General features: G+C 48.9%; 1 protein-coding gene across 3 annotated transcripts in view; it reads left to right on the forward strand.

Annotated features, from left to right (window-relative positions):
- Positions 1-25,158, forward strand: part of LOC140421317 (fibroblast growth factor 13-like) — an 818,086-nt gene that overhangs the window by 16,417 nt on the left and 776,511 nt on the right. For all 3 annotated transcript variants that reach the window (XM_072505962.1, XM_072505965.1, XM_072505963.1), the window contains exon 2: positions 1,363-1,623. In XM_072505962.1, coding sequence (XP_072362063.1) covers positions 1,575-1,623 — 49 coding nt within the window. In that variant the 5' untranslated portion in view covers positions 1,363-1,574. The remainder of the gene's footprint in view (positions 1-1,362; positions 1,624-25,158) is intronic.

Genomic DNA, 25,158 nt, shown 5'->3' on the forward strand with positions numbered 1-25,158 from the left:
TGCTGGAGTGGAGGGGGGGGAGAGGGTGCTGGGGTGGGGGGAGGCTGCTGGGGTGGGGGAGGCTGCTGGGGTGGGGGGAGGCTGCTGGGTGGAGCGGAGCTGCTGGGGAGTGATTGGCTCTGGGATGGTTTGGATGTGTGTCGGGGGCCCATTGGGGAGTGGCTGCGGCTGGCAGCAGCACCGAGTGTGAGTTGGAGTGGACGGGGTGGGCTTGGTGTTGAGGGGATAGGAAGTGCTGGGTGAAGGAGGGAGGGAGAGGGAGAGAGGGTGGGGGTAGGGAGGGAGAGGGAGGGAGGGACGGAGGGGGAGGAGGAGGGAGGAGTGGAGGAGGGAGAGGGAAGGAGGCGGTGAGGGTGGGAGGGAGAGGGAGGGATGGAGGAGGCGGGGAGGGAGAATGGGAGGGAGAAGGGAGGGGGAGAGGGAGGGATGGAGGAGGAGGGAGGGAGGGGGGGATGGGGAGGAGGGAGAGAGAGGGGGATGGAGAGGGAGGGAGACTGGGAGGGAAGGGGAGGAGGAGGGAGGGAGGGGGGATGGGGAAGGAGGGTGGGAGAGAGGGAGGGAGGGAGAGGGAGGGGGAGAGGGAGCGAGGGAGGGTGGATGGAGGAGGAGGGAGGGAGAGGGAGGGAGAGGGAGGGAGGGAGGGAGAGGGGGAGGGAGGAGGAGGGAGGGAGGGAGGGAGGGAGAGAGGGATGGAGCAGGAGGGAGGAGGGAGAGAGACGGGGATGGAGGAGGAGGGAGGGAGAGGGGGGGAGAGAGGGGGAGGGAGGAGGAGGGAGGGGGAGAGGGAGGGAGGGAGGGAGAGAGGGGGATGGAGGAGGGGGGAGAGAGGGAGGGAGAGAGGGAGGGAGGGACAGAGGAGGAGGGAGGGAGGGAGGAGGGAGGGAGGGAGGGAAGAGGAGGGAGGGAGGGAGGGAAGAGGAGGGAGGGAGGGAGGGAGAGAGAAGGGGGATGGAGGGAGGGAGGGAGTAGGGAGAGAGAGGGAGGGAGGGAGAGGGGGGTGGAGGAGGAGGGAGGGAGGGAGGAGGAGGGAGGGAGGGAATGAGGGATGGAGGAGGAGGGAGGAGGAGGGAGAGAGGGAGGGAGGGAGGGAGAGAGAGGGGGGATGGAGGAGGAGGGAGGGAGAGAGGGATGGAGGAGGAGGGAGGAGGAGGAGGGAGGAGGGAAAGAGGGAGGGAGGGAGAGAGAAGGGGGATGGAGGAGGAGAGAGGAGGGAGGGAGAGAGAAGGGGGATGGAGGAGGAGGGAGGGAGGGAGGGAGAGAGGGAGGGAGAGAGAAGGGGGATGGAGGAGGAGAGAGGGAGGGAGAGAGGGAGGGATGTGTGATTCACAACACAGCTATTGTTCTGCTCTCTCTTCCCGACAGGTCTCCCCGATAGCAGCGGCGGCAGAGACACAGAGACAGACAGAGAGGGACACAGAGACACACACAGGGACACAGACACAGAGACTCATCGCTTCCGGACCCAGGGCTATTTGAAGCCTCCTCTCAGCAGCCCGCACCGCCTGGGATTTTCCTGATTTGCCTCGATCCCTCTTCCGAAGCTGTTTTAGGAAATCACATCCAAACTGGGATCTATGAGCGGAAAAGTGACCAAACCAAAGGAAGATAAGAATGCGGCCGAAGGTAAGCAGGAGCCTGGGGGGAATGCGGGATTGTCTGCTCCCTCTGGGGGGGGGCTGCTCTCCCTGGGGTGGCTGGCTGTGGGGGAGGGGGGGGGTGGTGGTGAGGGGGGCCTGTCTGGGGGGGGGGGGGTGAAGGGGATACAGGCTGTGTGTGGGGTTGGGCTGGCTGTGGGGGGGGGGGGGGAGGGGGGTGCTGGCTGGTGGGGGGGGGGGGGGGGGCTTTGGGGGGCCGTCTGTGTGTGTATGTGTGTGTGGGTGGGTGGTGGGGTTGCTGTCAGACAGGGGACGAGGTCCACAACCTTTCTATTCGGGTCCAGGGGCGCCCCCCAGTCTGAGACCCTCCCGGTTGGTTTCTCGCTCAGCCTTTGTTGAGCATCCTGACAGGCAGGACTGCTCTGGTGACCGGGGTTATATAGAGACTGAGACACAGCGAGGAGAACTGGGCAAATCTACCCGTGAGAACAGCCCAAGGGTTGGGATGCAGGATTTCCCGGGAATGTGTCCGAGGTGAGTTGCCGCAGGAACCAGGCGCTGGATCTAACTCCAACACAATGCTGTTTAAAAAGATTCAGCACTGCCAGGAAAATACTTTCCCTTCAAGTTTTTCCTGCTTCCTCTTACGGCCAACAAGGCTTGAAAAGAGACTGTGACCCATGCTCTCTCCTTGGTGGTGCATTTAACCCCCATCTCCCCCAATTGGTTGTTCATTTCATGTTTGCAGATATAACCAGCGTCAAGTTAGATGGCTTTTGTTTCGGTGCAACACCGTGGGCCGAAGGGCCTGTACTGCGCTGTATTGTTCTATGTTCTATGTAAGCCACTGTTCCAGCGGCTGTAAATCCAGATTCGTTAATCTGACTCCATAAATGTAAATGTGCGTGCTAGAGGGTCGCACAGGAGCTGGGGACTGGGCTTCCTGTACATTTACCTGGTTTACAAAGTGCTGAATGTGGCGAGGGCCATGTTGCAACCTTCAATCCTGCCTTTTAAACTCACCCACCATTTACTGTACAGCTGCAATCCCTCTTTGGAACTCTCTGGGAGGTTAAGTCCAGGGAGATTTCTTCTGGCCAAAACCTGTATAATCACCCGCAATAGTTCTCAAGAAACCTCTGAGCCCCAAACAAACAAGTGACAGGACTGTCCTGCTTCAAGCCCATATCACAGCTGGAGGGCATTGGCAGTATCAATGCAGTCAGGAATACTGTGCCCCCCACCAGACTGGGATCTCACACCGAACTTCCCTGGAGTTCAGTCAGGTGGCGGTGAAGGCTGTATTGACAACAGTTTGTAAATGAATTTAATAATTGGTCTGCAACAGTCAGACGTAATTGCAGAACAGAACAGTGGGATTAAAACTGTACTCATTGTCTCGCAATCACCCAATTGTCCAACTGAAGCCAGTTTGGCCAACCCAGACTGCTATTGATCCCTCGAGGGCACTGATGGACTGAGTTGAAGCTGAGATACACAATCAGATTTATGGAGTCTTGCAAACAAATATAATGACACAATTGTTAATATTGTACAAAATAAACTGTTGCAAAGCTGAGAACAAACTTCATTGGTAAAACAACTAAAGCGGTGAGTGATGGTAGGTTATAGAATGGGTCTGTTAGAAAAGTGGTGACGGGAATTTGTGATTGTTTAAGCATTTGTACATTGCTCCTGGTTATATCTAAGCTCGTGTTAAGTGCATACCATGTAGAGTACAAAAAAACAACTTCCAACCATTGTTATGAACAGTTTATCCTTCAGTTGGAATTTTCGAGAAACAGTCAGTGTGAATTTTCAACACCAACACTTATGCATCATAAGATTGATACACACACCATTGATTGCAAAGAGGTTTCCGTGCGAAGGAATTGTGCTCTTTTGTTCATTTACATATATTATTAAAATTTGAACCAGTAACAGCGCATAGCATGTAAGTGTTCATGTGAATCCTTGTTTATTTCTCTTTCATTAACAGATTTTCTCCAGGTCAATTCTTCAGTGATCAATAAAACAAATTGCGTGCATGTCTTAGACACAGTCAGTGAAGCTATTCTTAGTAAGACTTTCCCTGACTGGCAGTGTAAACTCATCCATAAATACACATTGTCCCATCTTCTTTCTGTTGCGTCTACCGCAATCATCATCTGCTCCAATCAAATGCATCTTAGATAGCACAGACTGTTTATAGAGAGATAAAAATAAGGCTTTCTCAGCCATTCCACAATATTTACGACAGTTTGATTGGGCTCTCACTGTTTATATGCTTCTCTTTCTTTTCTCTTTGTATATTCTCCTTTTATATTCCCGTACTGGCCTCCCCGAACAGGCGCCGAATATGGCGACGAGGGGCTTTTCACAGTAACTTCATTTGAAGCCTACTTGTGACAATAAGCGATTTTCATTTTGTTTCATTTGTTTCCTCCCTCGCCCCAAACATCTCCTCTTTTCTGTCCTAGCACTCTCTTTTCTCTCTCTCCTAGTTATCCTCTCTTTGTGTCATGTAAACGTTAATTGTAAGCTAACTGACTTGAGAATGTTCAGCATATTTTGGGTAATATTGTCCTTCGTCCCTGGGGCGAGACAGAGCAGCAGTGGGTGAGGTGGAATTTGAGTCTCGCTTCAGATTCTGCTTCATTGGGCCGAGTGGGATGTTGAGGCTCAGGGTTTGGGTGAGGTTTCTTGCTCCATGCAGATATAGAGGGAGCATACCGGGGGGGGGAGGGGGGGGAGTTTCTGGGAACTCCACTCTCCCTCCCTCTCTCTTGAACGCTTTCCAGCTCTCCGACTGTCCCCGATCCCTGCACTCCTCTAATTCTGACCTCTTTATGTCTTTCATTTCAATCACTATTGCTGGCCGTGCCATCAGTTGTGTTAAACTCTTGAATTCCCACAAGAAAACTCACTGCCCAGCTACATGTCTTTTTGTCTTCATGACGCTTCTTAAAGCCTACCTCTTTGACCAAGTTTTGACCATCTAATTTAATTTATATCATCATAGGTCTGGGTGGCAAATTTGGTTTGAGTACACACTTGTGAGCTCCTTGGAATACTTTGCTTGGTTAAAGGTGCTATATAAATCCAAGTTGTTGTAAATATTCTAATTGGTTTCAACTTTAATGTCATCACATCCATTTCACTTTAGTGATCTTCTGAAATTGTGAAGAGTTTCAAAGGTTGTATCTAAGGTGCTTCAGTTTCCTAAAACTACCTGTGTTTGATTTTGTTTGAAGTATTAAAGGTGAAATTGAAGAATGATAAGGAGGCCTTTAATAATAATAATAATAATTTATTGTCACAAGTAGGCTTCAATGAAGTTACTGTGAAAAGCCCCTAGTCACCACATTCTGGCGCCTGTTCAGGGAGGCCTGTATCGGAATTGAACCCGCGCTGCTGGCATTGTTCTGCATTGCAATCCAGCTATTGTGGGCAGCACGGTAGCATTGTGGATAGCACAATTGCTTTACAGCTCCAGGGTCCCAGGTTCAATTCCGGCTTGGGTGACTGTCTGTGCGGAGTCTGCACATCCTCCCGTGTGTGCGTGGGTTTCCTCGGGTGCTCCGGTTTCCTCCCACAGTCCAAAGATGTGCAGGTTAGGTGGATTGGCCATGATAAATTGCCCTTAGTGTCCAAAATTGCCCTTAGTGTTGGGTGGGGTTACTGGGTTCTGGGGATGGGGTGGAGGTGTTGACCTTGGGTAGGGTGCTCTTTCCAAGAGCCGGTGCAGACTCGATGGGCTGAATGGCCTCCTTCTGCACTGTAAATTCTATGATAATCTATTTAGACCACTGTACTAAACCAGCCCCTCATAAATCAGAACCATGTTGTGGTCGTTTGGTGGAGGGGACAAAGCGTACAGACAACTTTGAATGGTTCAGTACAAAGGAAGGTTGGAGTCTAGCAAACATACTGAGGCACGGGCGAGATTCAAACTCGCAATTTTTGGTTTACGAGACCAACGCCTTTCCTCTTGGCCACCGCACCAGGTACTTGACTCATTGCAACTATGTGAGCTCCTGGAAAAAGCTCTTCAATTGGTCCCACTCCTCTGCTCTCTTCAATGCCCTGCCTTTTCAAGTATTTACCCAACTCGGGTGCATTTCAGATCACAACAGCCCAGGGTTTACTTCTCAAAGAATAGAAAGAATCTTTGCACAACTTGCCAAGTTAAGGTGTTGGGTGCACCCAGGAGGTCAGGCAACGTATGTGCAAGCAACAAATAAATTAACATTTCAGGTGTGGACCTACACCCAACTCTTTAATTAGAAGAAATGAAATGAAAAATGAAATGAAAATCGCTTATTGTCACAAGTAACTTCAAATGAAGTTACTGTGAAAAGCCCCTAGTTGCCACATTCTGGCGCCTGTTCGGGGAGGCTGGTATGGGAATTGAACCGTGCTGCTGGCCTGCCTTGGTCTGCTTTAAAAGCCAGCTCTTTAGCCCTGTGCTAAACCAGCCAGGCTCGGAATGTTAACTCTTGTTTCCCTCTCCACAGGTGCTGCCAGACCTGCTGAGTTTATCCAGCACTTTCTGCTTTTATTTTGGATTTCCAGCATCCGCAGTTTTTTGCTTTTATTTGTTACCGTATCTGTTCTCTTCATGGATACCGAGAATCCTTGGACACTTCTACCAACTTCCTATATTCTTGTGGTGACCACTCACATCCCAGTCGTTTTTTCAGAAGGTGCCAAGGATTAGCATCACAGGAAGGTGCAGAGCATGTAGCAAGAGGTGGGGAAAGTCTGTCAGCTCCGAAGTGATGGGAAAGATAAGCAGAGCAGAAAGAGGCAGAGGTGTTTTGGAATGCCAAATTTTGAAGATGTGGAGAAAGTGGGCTTCCTGGGTAGCTGCTGATCGAGATTGTGATGGAAGGAGGGATGAGAGGGAGGTTCGAGGCTGATCATGTATAACTCATATGTGACCCGTGGGCACCACATGCAATGCTAGTATTTATTGTTCATGCCCTAGTTGCCCCGAGGGGGTGGTCGTGGACCTCCTCCTTGAACTGCTTCAATTCATGTGATGTGACATAATTGTGACTCGCTGACTCTATCAAAGGACGGTTCTGAGATTCTAGGCTGAGTAAGGACATTGGGGGTTTTCTTCTCTAAACAACATTTATGAACCAATTACATTATTACAGCAATTCGATCACTTCTTTGTTGACTAATTTACTTTATTTCCAGATTTTCAGGTCGCGGTGGGTTTGAACTCATGTTTTCTTGGATTATTGATCCAGAAGGATTACCAGTGCAGAAATGTAACTAGTAGAATTGTATAAAAGTGATTGGATCACACCTGTGAACAGTTCTGGGATGGATATGTTGACCTTTGGGGGTGGGGGGGGGGGGGAGTGCAGTGTAGATTTAGCAGAAGGATACCTGGATTTCAAGGGTTAAGTTATGAAAAGAGATGACACAAGCTGGGGTTGTACATCCTGGAATTTAGAATGTTAAGGCTGGATTTGACTGCAGTTTTGAAGATTTTAAGGGACAGAGCTAGGTTACAGAGAGAGAAAGCATATCTGCTGTTTGAAGAGTCTAGGACTATGGAGCATGGTCAAATAATTAGAGCAGGATTATTCAGGGGTGAAATTAGGAAACATTTCTATACACTAAGGGTGGTAGAGCATTGGAATTCTCTTTGCAATTGGCAATTTATGCTACATTCATTATTAATTCTACATCTGAACTTGATAGATTTTTGTTCTCCAAAGTTATTTAGGGATCTGGGGCATTGAGCCTCAGATCAGTCATGATCTCATTCAATGGCAGAACAAACTCGAGAGGCAGAATTGCCTCCTCTTGTTCATATATTTCTATGTTCCTAAATTGCTGGAAGCAGGCAGCAGAAATGTCAACGTCAGTAGATAAAGGCGGGTTAATGTGTTCGGGTCAGACTGTTTGTCAGAACTGTAAATTAATACCGTTCTCGGAAGTCAGGAACCAGCTGCTCTTTTCTGGCTAAAACATTCATAATAGTGCAGATACAAGGTAATTGTTAGCCTCGCAGCACCTTGTGAAGACTACCTGTTGTCCAAAAGCTATATATTACATGTAGTGATGACTGTCATTAGCATTGTGTTTGACACAGCTGCATTCAATATTATACTGGAGGGGAGGATTGAGAAGATTGTTGAAACAGTGTTTTTTCATCGTGACAACACCAATCTGTTCAACTGGTGAAAATACTTATAATATTTTTATATTTGTGCTGTGTGCTCTGATTAATGATTGCTGTGTTTATTATGTTAAAATCCCCAAAGACCACATCAGCATTGAAATAACAGGTGACTGATCCAATATCGCTTGGTTGTCATTATCATCAAAAGTTAAAGTTATTCCCAATTTCGCCAATTCACTCTTGTCCCAGTCACGTCTTCAGCAGGCAGCATTCCCACCTTTTGAATTCAAAGTTTCTGGGTTCCGGCCGCACTCCAGGGACATGAGCACAAACGCCAGGCTGACACCGCAGTGCCGGTGCTGAGGAGGTGCTGCACTGTTGGTGATGCCTTCTTTTGAATGGATAGTCAAACATCAATCCCATCTCAGCCAGATCTAAGATCCCCTGCCATTACTTTGAAGAGGAGCAGAGGGAATTCTCCCCAGTGTCTTGGCCAATGCTTCATCCAACATTATTGAGAAATGTTACATATTATCTGCTCCTGAACACATTGTTGTGTGTGGGATCGTGCTGTGTACAAATTGGCTGCTGCATTTCCTGCTTTACAACAGGTGCACTTCTTTGGCTGTGAAGTGTTTGGGGATTTCCTGAGTTCCATTAGCTTTACTGAAATCCTCAAAGGGTTAACTTATCAGATAATTAGGGCGTGATTCTCTCAGCCTGGGGCCGGGCCGGAGAATCCCCGTGACCGGCGCGAATTTCGCCACGCCGCAGAGTTGGCGCCACTGCGCATGTGCGGATCCCGTGGCACCCAGTTCGCACCGGGATCAGCAGCTGGAGTGGCGGGAACTGCTCCACTGCGGTGCTGGCCCCCTGCAGGGGCCAGAATTGCTGAGCCTGAGGCCATGTTGACACCGGCGAGAAACACGACGGTGTTTCCGACGGCGTCAACACTTAGCCTCAGGATCACAGAATCACACCCTTAGTTTCAGTTAAGTTACTTTGTAAAATGTCTGTTTTAGTCATTTAAGCATTTTGGTCTAGAACCTCTTGAGTATGAATTTACTGATCATCTGGATAAGGTTGGAAAATGCACCTGCAATCATTTATTCTTAATTACTCATTTCAGCCATTCACAGTTGTCATTTGTTAGACACAGAAAGTCGACAATTACATTTTCGGTCACATATGGTTGTTCCTCGACTGCACTTTGGAATGAACATTTGGAAATTAAGAACTGGGAAAGATCAACTGCCTGTTGGGCCTGTCCCATTCAGTCATGGTGCAGCTAGTTATCATGCTTCGCAACATCGCCCCATGGTGTAACAAACAAAAAGAACAAAGAACAAAGAAATGTACAGCACAGGAACAGGCCCTTCGGCCCTCCAAGCCCGTGCCGACCATACTGCCCGACTAAACTACAATCTTCTACACTTCCTGGGTCCGTATCCTTCTATTCCCATCCTATTCATATATTTGTCAAGATGCCCCTTAAATGTCCCTATCGTCCCTGCCTCCACTACCTCCTCCGGTAGTGAGTTCCAGGCACCCACTACCCTCTGCGTAAAAAACTTGCCTCGTACATCTACTCTAAACTTTGCCCCTCTCACCTTAAACCTATGCCCCCTAGTAATTGACCCCTCTACCCTGGGGAAAAGCCTCTGACTATCCACTCTGTCTATGCCCCTCATAATTTTGTATACCTCTATCAGGTCGCCCCTCAACCTCCTTCGTTCCAGTGAGAACAAACCGAGTTTATTCAATCGCTCCTCATAGCTTATGCCCTCCATACCAGGCAACATTCTGGTAAATCTCTTCTGCACCCTCTCTAAAGCCTCCACATCCTTCTGGTAGTGTGGCGACCAGAATTGAACACTATACTCCAAGTGTGGCCTAACTAAGGTTCTATACAGCTGCAACATGACTTGCCAATTCTTATACTCAATGCCCCGGCCAATGAAGGCAAGCATGCCGTATGCCTTCTTGACTACCTTCTCCACCTGTGTAGCCCCTTTCAGTGATCTGTGGACCTGTACTCCTAGATCTCTTTGACTTTCAATACTCTTGAGGGTTCTACCATTCACTGTATATTCCCTACCTGCATTAGCCCTTCCAAAATGCATTACCTCACATTTGTCCAGGTTAAACTCCATCTGCCATCTCTCCGCCCAAGTCTCCAGACAATCTAAATCCTGCTGTATCCTCAGACAGTCCTCATCGCTATCCGCAATTCCACCAACCTTTGTGTCGTCTGCAAACTTACTAATCAGACCAGTTACATTTTCCTCCAAATCATTTATATATACTACAAAGAGCAAAGGTCCCAGCACTGATCCCTGTGGAACACCACTGGTCACAGCCCTCCAATTAGAAAAGCATCCCTCCATTGCTACCCTCTGCCTTCTATGGCCTAGCCAGTTCTGTATCCACCTTGCCAGTTCACCCCTGATCCCGTGTGACTTCACCTTTTGTACTAGTCTACCATGAGGGACCTTGTCAAAGGCCTTACTGAAGTCCATATAGACAACATCTACTGCCCTACCTGCATCAATCATCTTAGTGACCTCCTCGAAAAACTCTATCAAGTTAGTGAGACACGACCTCCCCTTCACAAAACCGTGCTGCCTCTCACTAATACGTCCATTTGCTTCCAAATGGGAGTAGATCCTGTCTCGAAGAATTCTCTCCAGTAATTTCCCTACCACTGAAGTAAGGCTCACCGGCCTGTAGTTCCCGGGATTATCCCTGCCACCCTTCTTAAACAGAGGAACAACATTGGCTATTCTCCAGTCCTCCGGGACATCCCCTGAAGACAGCGAGGATCCAAAGATTTCTGTCAAGGCCTCAGCAATTTCGTCTCCAGCCTCCTTCAGTATTCTGGGGTAGATCCCATCCGGCCCTGGGGACTTATCTACCTTAATATTTTTTAAGACACCCAACACCTCGTCTTTTTGGATCACAATGTGACCCAGGCTATCTACACCCCCTTCTCCAGACTCAACATCTACCAATTCCTTCTCTTTGGTGAATACTGATGCAAAGTATTCATTTAGTACCTCGCCCATTTCCTCTGGCTCCACACATAGATTCCCTTGCCTATCCTTCAGTGGGCCAACCCTTTCCCTGGCTACCCTCTTGCTTTTTATGTAAGTGTAAAAAGCCTTGGGATTTTCCTTAACCCTATTTGCCAATGACTTTTCAACCTCCCAAGAGAGGCAAAAATATGGCACAGGACAACCCTTGGGCGATTCAAGAGGAAAATTAATCTGGGAAATTCTTTTCCAACCCCAGAGAGCAATCAGTACGAGCACCGAGACTCATACTGTGACCATGAGACATATCCTCCAATATCGCACCTACTTTTTTTGTACGTTGCGATATTCAATAGCAGCCCATTAAGTTGTCCAGCTACTTAGCAACACGGAGACATTCCATTCACAAACTGGAAACTTATCCCAATGGCTTGTGATGCTCTGTGCAAAGAAAAACCTTCTGGCATCTAACCTAGTTCCTTGCCGATATAAATTATGTGCATGTCCTCTTGTTCTTTCCGACCTAATTCAAATAATCCATCCACATGGCCATAGCCTAAACACTTCATTATTTTATGCAGTGGCTCAGTTGCTAAGACTCTTGCTTCAGAATCAGAAAGTTGTAGAACCAAGTCCCACTCCAGATATTGGAGCAAAGAAATCCCCAAGTTCGGACGTGTGTTTTCTTTCCAGCGATATCCGAGTTCTGTACTGCTAAACGACTAACAGAAATATATTTCTTGACCCAGAAAGCAATGAGAATGTGAAACTCTCAGCCATATGGAGTGGTGGAGGTGAATAATGCAGATGCATTTAAGGAGAAGCAATGACTGAGAAAGGAATAAATAAATAAAATAAGTAAATACATTTTTATTGTCACAAGTAGACTTACATTAACACTCCAATGAAGTTACTGTGAAAAGCCCCTAGTTGCCACATTCCGGCGCTTGTTCGGGCACACAGAGGGAGAAGAAGGATATGGTGATTTTGAGCGCTCTGTGGAAGGACAAACATCAGCACAGACCTGCTGGACTGAATGGCCTGCTTTGTGCTGTTGATTTCATACAGACAAAACCCAACAAAATACAGATGAGGAACATTGAACAGGTTTTTAACCAATCATTTCAAGGCTAATTCTTAGCGCCAGGCATTTGACTGAACGTGATGGTAATTGTACATCAACATTAGCGAAGACTAGATGGGACAACAGGCCTGTTTGTGTGTTGGATATTCTATGTAACGATCCCATGTAAAGATGAATGTGATAATGATCGGGCACGAAATGAAAATCGCTTATTGTCACAAGTAGGCTTCAAATGAAGTTACTGTGAAAAGCCCCTAGTCGCCACATTCCGGCGCCTGTTCGGGGAGGCTGATACGGAAATTGAACCGTGCTGCTGGCCTGCCTTGGTCTGCTTTAAAAGCCAGTGATTTAGTCCAGTGTGCTAAACTAAAGCATTCAGCTTTAGTGAATTTGGCTGACGGAGCTGGTGACTGAGGAGGTTTCTCTTGCTGGAAGTAGTGACAATGAGATCTTTTACTTTCATCCGAGAGGGTGGACTGGGTCTTGGTTTAAGGTCACACAGGCCAAGTGCAAGTGGGAGTCAGTAAACACCAAGATAAACAACAATGTTTGCCAGGGTAAACTTCAAGGAATATTTGGACATTTTGCAGACAGAGTGAGACAGTAAAATGATGAACACATTTTGGTGTTGCAACAGAACTGAACCTAACACATACTTAGAGCAGTTAAGTGCTTCTCCAAGTACCTTTCTTTCTGAGGTGACCTATAATTTCTATTCCGCATTCGTTCGAGGCAAACAGTGACATGTGCCAATATCGAGTGTTAGAATGAGAACATTAGCAGTGTGTTTCGCATCCGATTCTCCCTTTGTATATCTCAATCATTTTTGTACGTGGAAGAGAATTCCCACAGTGCAGTAGGAGGCCACTCCGCCCATTGAATCTGCACCCACCCTCTGACAGAGCACTTCACCCGAGCTCACCCTATCCCAATAACCCCTTACCCTAGCCTGCGCACCCTAGAACACTAATGGACAATTGATCATGGCCAATCCACCTAACCTGCCCATCTTTGGACGGTGGGAGGAAACTGGAGCACCCGGAGGAAACCCGCGCACACACGGGGAGAAAGTACAAACTTCACACAGACAGTGACCCAAGCCGGAATCGATCCTGGGCTCCAGGCGCTGTGAGGAACAGTAATAATAATAATAATCTTTATTATTGTCACAAGTAGGCTTACATTAACACTGCAATGAAGTTACTGTGAAAATACTCTAGTCGCCACATTCCGGCGCCTGTTTGGGTACACAGAGGGAGAATTCAGAATGTCCAATTCACCCAACAGCACGGCTTTCGGGACTTGTGGGAGGATCTGCATCTTTCTGATCAGATGGTCAGCTGAGGCTCTCTCTCTCTCTGCCCTCTCCAGTGGATATAATAGTCCTGCGGCATTATTTCAAAGAAGAGTAGTTTTCTCCAGTGCCCTGACTAGTATTTATCCCTGAATTAACATTGCTAAAACAGATACTTGGTCACCATCTCATTGCTGTTTGGGGTTCCTACATTATTACACCAGTGACTGCATTTCAAATGTGGGCTATTGGCTGTAAAACACTTTGCCACATCCTGAGGTTGAGAAAGGCTCTACAGAAACATTAAGTTTTTCTTTCCTTTTAGGTGCTTCCTCCTTTCCCGGGGACATGGTTCACATTCACTCCCTTAGACTCTGGCCATGAGAGAGCGCTCCTTTCCCGGGGACACGGTTCAATTCCAGGCATTATTTCTGAAGGAAATCTAACACAATAGTTCATTAGAGAAGAATTATTTAAATGATTATTTCATTCACTGATAATGGGATCTTTAAATAATAATAATAATCTTTATTATTGTCACAAGTAGGCTTACATTAACACTGTAATGAAGTTACTGTGAAAAGCCCCAAGTCGCCACACTCCGGCGCCTGTTCGGATACACAGAGGGAGAATTCAGAATGTCCAATTCATCTAACAGCACGTCTTTCGGGACTTGTGGGAGGAAACCGGAGATCAGGAGGATACATGAAATATACAACATTGAAACAAGCCTCAACTGGACAAAACCAATCGGTTCTGGTGTTTACACCCCAAACATTTCTCTTCACTTTTCATCTCAACCTTTCAGAATTTCTTTCCGTCCTCTTTCCTCTCAAGTATTCATCCAGTTCCTTATTGAAGGCACCAAAGTGATTAGCCTCGAGCAGCTTCTGGGCGAGTGCATTCCACACACCGACCACTCACTGAAATGTCTTCTCATTCCCCCAGTGGATATATTTGGCAACTACCTTGTGTTTATACCCACTGGGTTGGAATTTTGCCAGGAGTGAAAACATTATTCAAGTGTACCTTGCCCAACCCATTTTAACAACATTTATCGGGTCTCAAGAGTCTTTCCTTTTCTTGGACGGAGAGCTGATAACTGCAACTGTGGAGAATCACATGTCGGCGTCGGGGCGGCGTGGCGCAATTCGTGCCGGTCACGGGGATTCTCCGGCCCGGCCCCGGGCTGAGAGATCGCACCAGGATCTCTGATTGTAATTGTAAGCTCTATTTCTGTGCTGTTAAAGGTAGTTTCAGAAGACAGTTTGGTGTAATACACCATGGGCGGGATTCTCCGACCCCCCGCTGGGTCGGAGAATCCCTGGGGGGCGGCGTGAATCCCGCCCTACCACTCCGACGCCGGCTGCCGTATTCTCCGGCGCGGTTTTCAGGCGGGGGCGGGGTTTATGCCGCACCGATCGGGGGCCGTTGGCAGCGGCCAACGATCGCGTCGGTCGCGAGTGGTCTCATCCGTCGGCAACTTGGCGTGGCGGCTACGGACACATTCAGCGCCGCCACAGTCGGGGGAGGGCTGGTACGCGGGCCAGGGGCTGGGGCGCTGTTGGGGGTGGTGCGGGGCGCGTGACCGGCCAAAGGGGGGGGAACTACTTTGCAGACCGGGTCCGCGAGCGACCAGCGCAATGTTGCATGATGCTGCCGCTGAAAGCTGCCTCCGTGCGCATGCCCTGCCATGGACCTGGCAATTCCCCGGGCCGTATCGGCAGCGAGAGCTGCCATCCTGCCAGCCCCCAGCCAAATGGATGATCGGTGGCCGTTTTACGCCAGTTTTTCTGTCGTAAAATGCCACCGTTCCCACGTCAGCATGGGGGCATGGCCTCAAAGTCAGAGAATCCAGCCCCATGTTTCAGCTCAGTGACCTGTCATCAAAATTCCCATTGGCTGAACTTCAGAAGTTACAAAACTGTAATTGCAATATTTCTTATTCTCCCATTCATGTCTTAAGATGATTGTTTCTCTCCTGCCATTTCCCATTTTGCTGATCTATTTCTACAATAAACCACCATTCACATTACAAATAATGCAGTTACAGCAGCAATTGCAATCTAATTTTATAGAAGTTGAAAATGCATCTTAACATAAACAGGACAAATTGAGATAGTTAACACACAAGATTGATAATCTCTGATAAAGTGCTGATCCCATTTACACACATTACACTAATTCTCTGGGAGGCCTTTATTCAGCCAAGTAACAGTCGCAGGAAAAATATGTTCATCTATCCCAGAGTCCATAAAAATGTACTGAAGATCATTTCTGCGTTTTAATAACCAATCAAACCTGAAAATCAGCTCTTGTGCAGATCTTCCATCAGATACCTGCAATAGTGACCTGAGTTGGCATTGAGAAATCCTGAATTATTGACACATCTCTCTTGGCTTGCTACGCTAAAAACACCAATTGTAAACACAGCTCAGCAGTCGAAAAGTAAGAAGAAAATAAGTTATCAGAATGTAGATGCAGATTTTGAATTCCACCTCACCTACTTTGCCACCAATAAATTCTGGTGCCCTTGTTGTTTGGGTTTGTTCTGCACACTCTTGGCTCAGCCCCTCAAACTATTTCTCACTTCCTGAGTCAGAAAGTTTTAGGTTCAAAGCCCCACTTCTGTATTTGAGCACAAAATGCAGGCTGACATCCGATCACACTGATGAGGGTGCTGCACTGCCGGAGGTGCCACATCTCCACGAGGTGTTCAGAGGCTACCACGTCTGCTTGTTGACATCCCAGAGCATTGTGTGAAGACGAACAGGAAGTTGTCCCATTTTTCATGTCATATTTGACATGGTTAACCTCTCACAAAAATACTGTGGACTGCAATTGGTTACACCATCGCCGCCCCCCCCCCCCAACCTTGCTCATCCCGGAGCCAACTGGCTAATTAGCTCATGGCGGGAACAATTCCAACAACCTCTGCAGTGAAGTGGCCATTTTGTTCTTGCAGTCCACTGTCTATACTGAAATGAAGCTGGTGGATAAATATCCAACCCTCCCCCCCCACAAGGCCCCAATAAGGGCAGCATGGTGGTACAGTGGTTAGCATTCGCAATACCAGGCAGCCGGGTTCGATTCCGGCCTCGGGTGACTGTCTGTGCGGAGTCTGCACGTTCTCCCCATGTCTGCGTGGGTTTCCTCCGGGTGCTCCGGTTTCCTCCCACAATCCAAAGATGTGCAGGTTAGCTGGAGTAGCCATGCTGCATTGCCCTTAGTGTCCAAAGGTTAAGTGGGGTTATGGGGATGGTGTGGGGTATGGGACTAGGTAGGGTGCTCTTTCAGAGGGTAGGTGGTGCCCCGATGAGCCAAATGGCCTCCTTCTGCACTTCAGGGATTCTATGAATACTGGTTATGAATCATAGAATCCCTACAGTGGAAAGGAGGCCATTCAGCCCATCAAGTCTACACCAACCTTCTGAACAAGCACCCCACCAAGGTACACTTCCCTGCTCTATCTCCAACACTCCACCTAATCTTTTGGACACTATGGGCAATTTAGCATGACCAATCCACCTAACCTGCACATCTTTGGACTGTGAGAGGAAACCCACCCAGACACAGGGAGAAAGTGCAAACACCACATTGTCGCCCCACACCCAAGGCTGGAATTGAACCCGGGTCCCTGGTACTGTGAGGCTGCAGGACATTCTGAAGGGGGGGAGGGTAACCAGAAAGAGGATGTGGTTCACACTGTGACCAACGGCATAGGTAGAAAGAGAGATGAGGTCCTGCAACAGGAATTTAGGAAGCTAGGTAGCAGATTATGAAACTGGTCCTCAAAGGTTGTATTCTGTGGATTACAACCAGCACCACTCGCTGGTGAGAATAGGAATAGGAGGATAGAGCAGACGGATGTGTGGTGGAAGAGATGGTGTAGGAAGGAAGCCTTTAGTTTCCAGGATCACTGGGGAAGCTGGGACTTGTACAGGTCAGACGGGATACATCTGAACTGGAATGGGACCAACATCCTAGTGGGGGGGTATTCTAGTGCTGTTGAGGGGGTGTTAAACTAATTTGGTAAAGGGATGTGTCACAATGTGGAGGTACATTAGGGGTGATGCACATCCAAATATGGAAGAGAAACCGAGTCAGGCTGGAAGGCAGAGCCAAGATACACATGTTGAGGGAAAGGAAATATGGCAAGGCTTGATGGCATTTATTTTAATGCAATGAGTCTTACGGCTAAGGAGTATGGGAGAATGATCTAACTGCTATCACAGAGACATTGTTGAGGAAGGGACAGTGCTGGCAGCTCAGAGCTTGGAACACAAAAATCAAGACATATGGGGCGAAATTCTCCCCAACGGCGCGATGTCCGCCGACTGGCGCCCAAATCGGCGCCAATCAGACGGGCATCGTGCCGCCCCAAAGGTGCGGAACGCTCCGCATCTTTGGGGGCCGAGCCCCAACATTGAGGGGCTAGGTTGACGCCGGAGGGGTTTCCGCCCCGCCAGCTGGCGGAAATGGCGTTTGTTGCCCCGCCAGCTGGCGCGGAAATGTGGCGCATGCGCGGGAGTGTCAGCGGCCGCTGACAGTTTCCCGGCGCATGCGCGGGAGCGTCAGCGGCCGCTGACAGTTTCCCGCGCATGCGCAGTGGGGAGAGTCTCTTCCGCCTCCGCCATGGTGGAGACCGTGGCGGAGGCGGAAGGGAAAGAGTGCCCCCACGGCACAGGCCCGCCCGCAGATCGGTGGGCCCCGATTGCGGGCCAGGCCACCGTGGGGGCACCCCCCGGGGTCAGATCGCCCCGTGCCCCCCCCAGGACCCCGCCCACGCCGCCTGGTCCCGCCGGTAAATACCAGGTTTAATTTACGCCGGCGGGACAGGCAATTTCTGGGCGGGACTTCGGCCCATCCGGGCAGGAGAATTGAGCGGGGGGGGCCCGCTAACCGGCGCGGCCCGATTCCCGCCCCCGCCCAATCTCCGGTACCGGAGACTTCGGCGGGGGCGGGGGCGGGATTCACGGCGGCCAGCGGCCATTCTCCGACCCGGCGGGGGAGTCGGAGAATGACGCCCATGTTGTGGTAATCGCGGAGCAGGCTCGAAGGGCCAAAAGGCCTCCTCCTGCTCTTATCTTCTATGTGTCTATGTTCCATTGAAGCACTGCGGGAACGCTGCAGTGTTGAGGATGCTGTCTTTCAGATTAGGTGTTAACTTGAGGCGACATCTGCCCTCTGGGGTGAATGGAAAAGTTCACATGATATTATTTTGGAAGAAGAGCAGTCGGGCTCTACCTGCTGTCTCGCCCAATTTCCCTCTACCAACATCACAAAAACAAATGATCCGGTCATTCTCACATTGCTGTTTGCGGAATCGCACTGTGAATAAGTGGGTTACTGTGTTTCCCACATCACAGCAGTGACTACACTTCAAAAGTACTTCATTGGCTGTAAAGCGCTTTGAGATTTTCTGAGGTTGTGAGAGGTGCTATATAAATGCAAGTTCTTTCTTCCCTGCTGCCTTTGCCTTTCTTCTCTCCCCAACGGCTCCTCCAACATCCCTCATCTCCCTTCCTTCCTCCTATCGGGCATTCTCCACATTAATCATTGTAACACAAATGACCTCAATAAGAGCTAGATGTAATTCTAAAAGAACTTCCATTTGTTCCAGGAAGGGGAGCATAGAAGGACACATGGTGGAACAGCAATGGCAGGTGTATTTGGGAGTTATTCGGGAGGCACAACAGAAATTCATCCCAAGGAGGAGGAAACATGCTAAGGGAGGACAAGGCATCCATGGCTGACGAGGGAACTCAAGGACGGCATTAAAGCAAAAGAAAAAGCATACAAAGTGGCGAGGATTAGTGGGAAGCCAGAGGCCTTTAGTGGGAAGCCTTTAAAAGTGAGCAGAGGACAACTAAAAAAACAATAAGGGGGGAGAAGATGAAATATGAGTGCAAGCTAGCTAGAAATATAAAGGAAGACAGCAAGAGTTTGTTTTTCAATCTATAAAAGGTAAGCGATGGGTAAGAATAGACATTGGACCACTGGAAAATGTGGCTGGAGAAGTAATAATTGGAAACAAAGAAATGCCAGACGAACTGAATAGTTACTTTGCATCAGTCTTCACGGTGGAAGACACCAGTGGGATGCCAGAGCTCCAGGAGAATCAGGGGGCAGAGATGAGTATAGTGGCCACCACTAAGGAGAAGGTTCTGGTGAAACTGAAAGGTCTGAAGGTGGATAAGTCACCTGGTCCGGATGGACTACACCCCAGGGATCTGAGATAGCTGAGGAGATTGTGGAGGCATTGGTGATGATCTTTCAGGAATCACTGGAGGCAGGGAGCGTCCCAGAGGACTGGAAAGTGACTATTGTCACACCGCTGTTTAAGAAGGGAGGGAGCAGAAAACGGGAAATTATAGGCCGGTTAGCCTGACTTCGGTCATTGGTAAGATTTTAGAGTCCATTATTAAAGATGATATCGTGGAGTACTTGGAAGTGCACGGTTAAATAGGACTGAGTCAGCACGGCTTTGTCAAGGAGAGGTCAAATAGAGTTCATTGAGGAAGTAACAAGGAAGTTAGACCAAGGAGAACCAGTGGACGTGATCTATTTAGATTTCCAGAAGAACTTTCACAAGGTGCCACATAGGAGACGGTGAAATAAGTTAAGAGCCCGTGGTGTTAAGAGTTAGATATTGGCATGGATAGAGAATTGGCTGACTGGCAGAAGGCAGAGAGTGGGGCAGCCGGTGACTAGTGGTGTGTCTCGGGGGTCTGTGCTGAGACCACAACGTTTCTCAATACACATTAATGATCTGGAAGAAGGAACTGAAGGCAGTGTTGCTAAGTTTGCAGATGATACAAAAATATGCAGAGGGACAGGTAGTATTGAGGAAGAATGGGGGGTTGCAGAAAGATTGGGACAAGCTAGGAGAGTGGGCAAAGAAGTGGCAGATAGAATACAATGTGGAAAAGTGTGAGGTTATGCATTTTGGAAGGAGGAATGGAGGCAAAGACTATTTTCTAAATGGGGATATGCTTAGGAAATCAGAAGCACAAAGGATCTTGGGAGTCCTTGTTCATGATTCTCTTCAGGTTAACGTGCAGGTTCAGTCGGCAGCTAGGAAGGCAAATGCAATGTTAGCATTCATGTCGAGAGGGCTAGAATACAAGACCAGGGATGTACTTCTGAGGCTGTATAAGGTTCTGGTCAGACCCCATTTGGAGTATTGTGAGCAGTTCTGGGCCCTATATCTAAGGAAGGATGTGCTGGCCTTGGAAAGGATCCAGAGGAGATTCACAAGAATGATCCCTGGAATGAAGAACTTGTCGTATGAGGAATGGTTGAGGACTCTGGGTCTGTACTAGTTGGAGTTTAGAAGGATGAGGAGGGATCTTATTGAAACTTACAGGATACTGCGAGGCCTGGATAGAGTGGACGTGGAGAGGATGTTTCCACTTGTAGGAAAAACTAGAACCAGAGGACACCATCTCAGACTAAAGGGACGTTCCTTTAAAACAGAGATGAGGAGGAATTTCTTCAGCCAGAGGGTGGTGAATCTGTGGAACTCTTCGCAGAAGGCTGTGGAGGCCACGTCACTGGGTGTCTTTAAGACAGAGATAGATCGGTGCTTGATTAATAAGGAGATCAGGAGTTATGGGGAGAAGGCAGGAGAATGGGGATGAGAAAAATATCAGCCATGATTGAATGGCGGAGCAGACTCGATGGGCCGAATGGCCTAATTCTGCTCCTATGTGTTATGATCTTATATAACATCTTTCATGACTTCAGGATGTCCCCTCACACTTTACAGCCAACTAGATCCGTTGGAAACACTGCTGGATTGTAGGAAATGTGGTGAATTGTTTGAATAGTTTAATTCATGCTGGAGATAGAGACGTCATGGCAAGGCCAGCACTGGTTGCTCATCCCAAGTTTCCCTTGAAATGATCATGGTCTAATTGACCTTGCGCATACTCCCACTGTGTTTTGCATGGAAGATCCGATTTTATGACCCAGTGACAGTGAAGGAACGGCGATACCTTTCCAAGTGAGTTGTCCAAGTTGGAGTTGGAGTTGCAGGCAAGTGGGGAATGTTCCATCGCACCGCTGCCTTGTGCCACAGTATATTCGTGTTTGTTTCGCACTGGAACTCCGAGAGCATGTGTACTTTAACTAACATTACAGCAGATTACTGAGGAACATAGGTTCAGAGCTTGATTTAAACAGCTGACGAAAATAAATATCTGCTGCCCACACAGGTGTATCTTGTTACTGGAGAGACAAAGATCAACTCCGTTGACATTTGAAAATGGATAAAGTCGAGCGGCAGGTGTTTAGTATTAGATTTGTGGGAAGTCTAATGAATCTCGAGCTTGTGGAGTCTGAGGCACGATGGGGTTTGAGTGGACATGTAGATTTTTAAGACAATACACCTGTCCGCAGTGATGCTGTCATTTCCAGTGTAAGGGTTGGTTGGTTGATCCTGTCGCTATACTATATTTCTTCATGATATTTATAGTCAGGAGGCTGGTACTTCCACTGCGACTCTCCTCAAATCGGAAACAGTCGCAGTGATCCGTTAGACGCAGCAGTTATATCACCACAAGAATGTTACGCTAAATGTTTAATAATCATTGGTTCAGCCCCAGTTGGAATCCTGGGGGCGATTCTCCAAAATGGAGACGCGCCGTCGACGGGCACAGGGGGCCAGCACGACGCTGGAGTGGTTCACGCCGCCCCAGCCTCCCTTCCCGGCGCCAAGTGGGCACCGTGCCAACCCGCGCATGCGCGGGGGACTTCTTCAACGCTCCGGCCCCGACGCAACATGGCGCGGAGGTACTGGGGTCGGAAGCGGAAGAAAGTAGGCCCGGGGGAGAGAGGCCGGCCCACCGATCGGTGAGCCCCGATCGCGGGCCAGACCCCATCGGAGGCCCCCCCCCCCCCCCCCCCCGGTGAAGGAGCGCTTTCCCCCGCCCCACAGGCCGCCCCCCCCCCGACCCTTCGCGCAGAGTTCCCGCCGGCAGCGACCAGGGGTGAAGAGGCGCCGGCGGGACTGCCGTTTCCGCGCGGCTGCTTGGCCCATCTGGCCCGGAGAATCGGCGACCCGGCCTCGTGCAGCGGCCTGCAACCGGCGACGTGCCAAACACAGCGGCGCAAGTGGCGGCGATTCTCCGCACCTCGGAGAATCGGGCGCCGGCGTCGGAGCGGCGTGGCGCGGTCGTGGCGATTCTCCGGCCCGGCGCGGGGCTCGGAGAATCGCGCACCTTGTGTCCAATTTTGGACACCAGCTTTAGGAAGAACTTTCAGGTCTCGGAAAGGGTGCGGAGGAGACTTACTGGAATGATATCGGGGGTAAAGGACTTGAGTTGTGTGGTTAGACTGGAGAAGCTGATATTGTTCTTAGAACAGAAAAGGTTTCAAAATCATGAAGGGCTTTGCTAAATAAAATAAAGAGAAACCGTTTGCCCTGACAGGCGGGTCGAAAGGGCACAGTTTTAAGAACCAGAGACGAGATGTTTTTTTTCACACAGTCAGTTGCTGTGACTTTAGACGGGATGTAACAGAGGCGTAAATGAGATGAGGGCTCCTGCAGCAGATGAGCTGAAACACGGGTGATGTTACACTGGTGGAAATAGACGGTTTTAGTGATGGCACGAAAGAGGTGGGGAGCTGATCTTTGGGGTCACATATTGGGGTCAGGGTTGTAACAAACTGGGCTAATCTCAGACTGTTGCCAGGAAGAGAGACCATAGACAACGCCCAGAATTCTCTGACCATTCGCTGGCAACGCACCCCCGCCCCCGCCCACGGCTCCCTGCCATGGGGGGTGTTGCTTCAATAGTAGTTCCCATTGACAGCGATTGGAGCAGAGATCCTTGCCGCCAGCGAACGGCACGCTACCCCCCACCGCCAGGAATCGCGTGGCTGGGAGGCGGAGAATCCCGCACAAAGGTTTCTTGGAAGGGGGGGGGGAGAGAAAACAAGCCAATCAGGAAAGAACAGGGATTGGACTCATTGATAGTTAATTCCTGCTGAGTGGCTATATATAAATATATACATGTCATCTTTAAATTGGGATGTCTTCCTACATTAAAGATTAGGTGATAAGGCTGAAAATTGTTTGCGGTTGGCTTGTTTAAATGTAACGTGGATTGAACACTTTTCCGTCAATGGGCTGGATATCTATTCCGGGCCTCACCCCTGGATATCAGCTGAATTTCCCGGCCCTGGTTCCATGTGTTCGATTCCCGAGGTGAGTGTTGACCAAGAAGAGGCATTTCAGCAATGGCACATCGCCCACACTCAGGGGTGAGAGCTACCAATGAGGGAGAGAGAGAGGGAGAGAGGGAGAGGGAGATGGAGAGAAAGAGGGAGAGGGAGAGGGAGAGAAAGAGAGAGGGAAAGAGGGAGGGAGAGGGAGGGAGAGAAAGAGGGAGAGAGGAGCGGAGGGAGAAAGGGAGAGGGGGAGGGAGAGGGAGGGAGGGGGAGGGAGAGGGAGAGAGGGGGAGAGGGAGAGAGGGAGAGAGATCGAGGGAGCGAGATAGAGATGGCACATTATGATACAACAGTTCTGTGAAGAGATTTCTAAAATTGTCGCCATTCAAAGTCTGCAGCTCTCACCACAATGGAGCGGTAGTCCCTCGACTGGATGGTCAGTGGTGGAAGCTCTGGCCTGATAGCCATGGCTGTTGTGGAAGGACCCCCTGGGCAGGTTGGCGTGCTGACTAAGAAGCTGCCTCTGTCCTTTGGCCATGTTTTGGTCGCAATTTTTAAAAATCCTTTAAAACAGCGATGAGGAGGAATTTCTTCAGCCAGAGGGTGGTGAATCTGTGGAACTCTTTGCCGCAGAAGGCTGTGGAGGCCAAATCACTGAGTGTCTTTAAGACAGAGATAGATAGGTTTTTGATTAATAAGGGGATCAGGGGTAATGGGGAGAAGGCAGGAGAATGGGGATGAGAAAAATATCAGCCATGATTGAATGGCGGAGCAGACTCGATGGGCCGAATGGCCTAATTCTGCTCCTATGTCTCATGGTCTGTGACGCAATTCTCACGCAAATGGAAAATCCGATTTCTGATATTGTGGCGGCTGTCCTGGGAGTTTAAGATTCTGATTGAAGTCTAGTTTGCAGCAGAAACCTGTCTCTGATCCCCAGAAGGCAGAGGATGTCCGACAGCTGACGTGATGTTCTCTCTGACACAACTAGCAGCCGCCTTGCTCTTAATGTAACAAACATGTCTCACAGCAGATCACAGAGCTGTCAGGGCATTAAGGTAATATCGATGCTCGTGGCTTGGCACTGACCCAACGTCTAAGATCTGGAGAGGGTTCCAGGATTATGGCAAAAGGACAGGGTAAAAGCATTGTGGTTGGGAAGAGGGATTTCAAAGTGTTTTATACTTGGATTAGTTGTAACTTATTTGAATGAAATGAAAATCGCTTATTGTCACAAGTAGGCTTCAAATGAAGTTACTGTGAAACACCCCTAGTCACCACATTCCAGCGTCTGTTCGGGGAGGCTGGTACGGGAATTGAACTGTGCTGCTGGCCTGCCTTGGTCTGCTTTAAAAGCCAGCGACTTAGTCCTGTGCTAAACAGCCCCTATTTCACGTTGTGATGGATTTGCAAAGAAAGCTTCCTTGCGGCTGGTTACAATTTCCCGTTGTCTCACTTGGGCACTCACGCTGGTTTGGTAAAACTCTATCCTGGGCACTTCAGGAAGAGAAGAATAACTTCCACACAGGTTGACAGACGGCGAAAAGGAGATGGATTGATAGCAACAACGATGAAGCAACAAATACAGAATGATTGGTGTCAAAAAGGTGATGGAAGAAAAATACTTCACGATTTTGTCATATTACCGCAAAGTCATTCTGAGGGATTGCCACAAAGCACGAGAACCGCACAAGAGAAAAGTCAACATCTGTGAAGAGAAAAAGTGGTTTCACACTTTGGGGCTGAATCCTACCTTTGAATTTCAAGAATTTCCTGTTGGTATTATAGGGGAAGTTTTGTCACAATCTCTCAGTGCAATGCCGTTTAGTTTG

Source organism: Scyliorhinus torazame, chromosome 5, assembly GCF_047496885.1.
Source record: "Scyliorhinus torazame isolate Kashiwa2021f chromosome 5, sScyTor2.1, whole genome shotgun sequence".
Taxonomy (NCBI): Eukaryota; Metazoa; Chordata; class Chondrichthyes; order Carcharhiniformes; family Scyliorhinidae; genus Scyliorhinus; species Scyliorhinus torazame.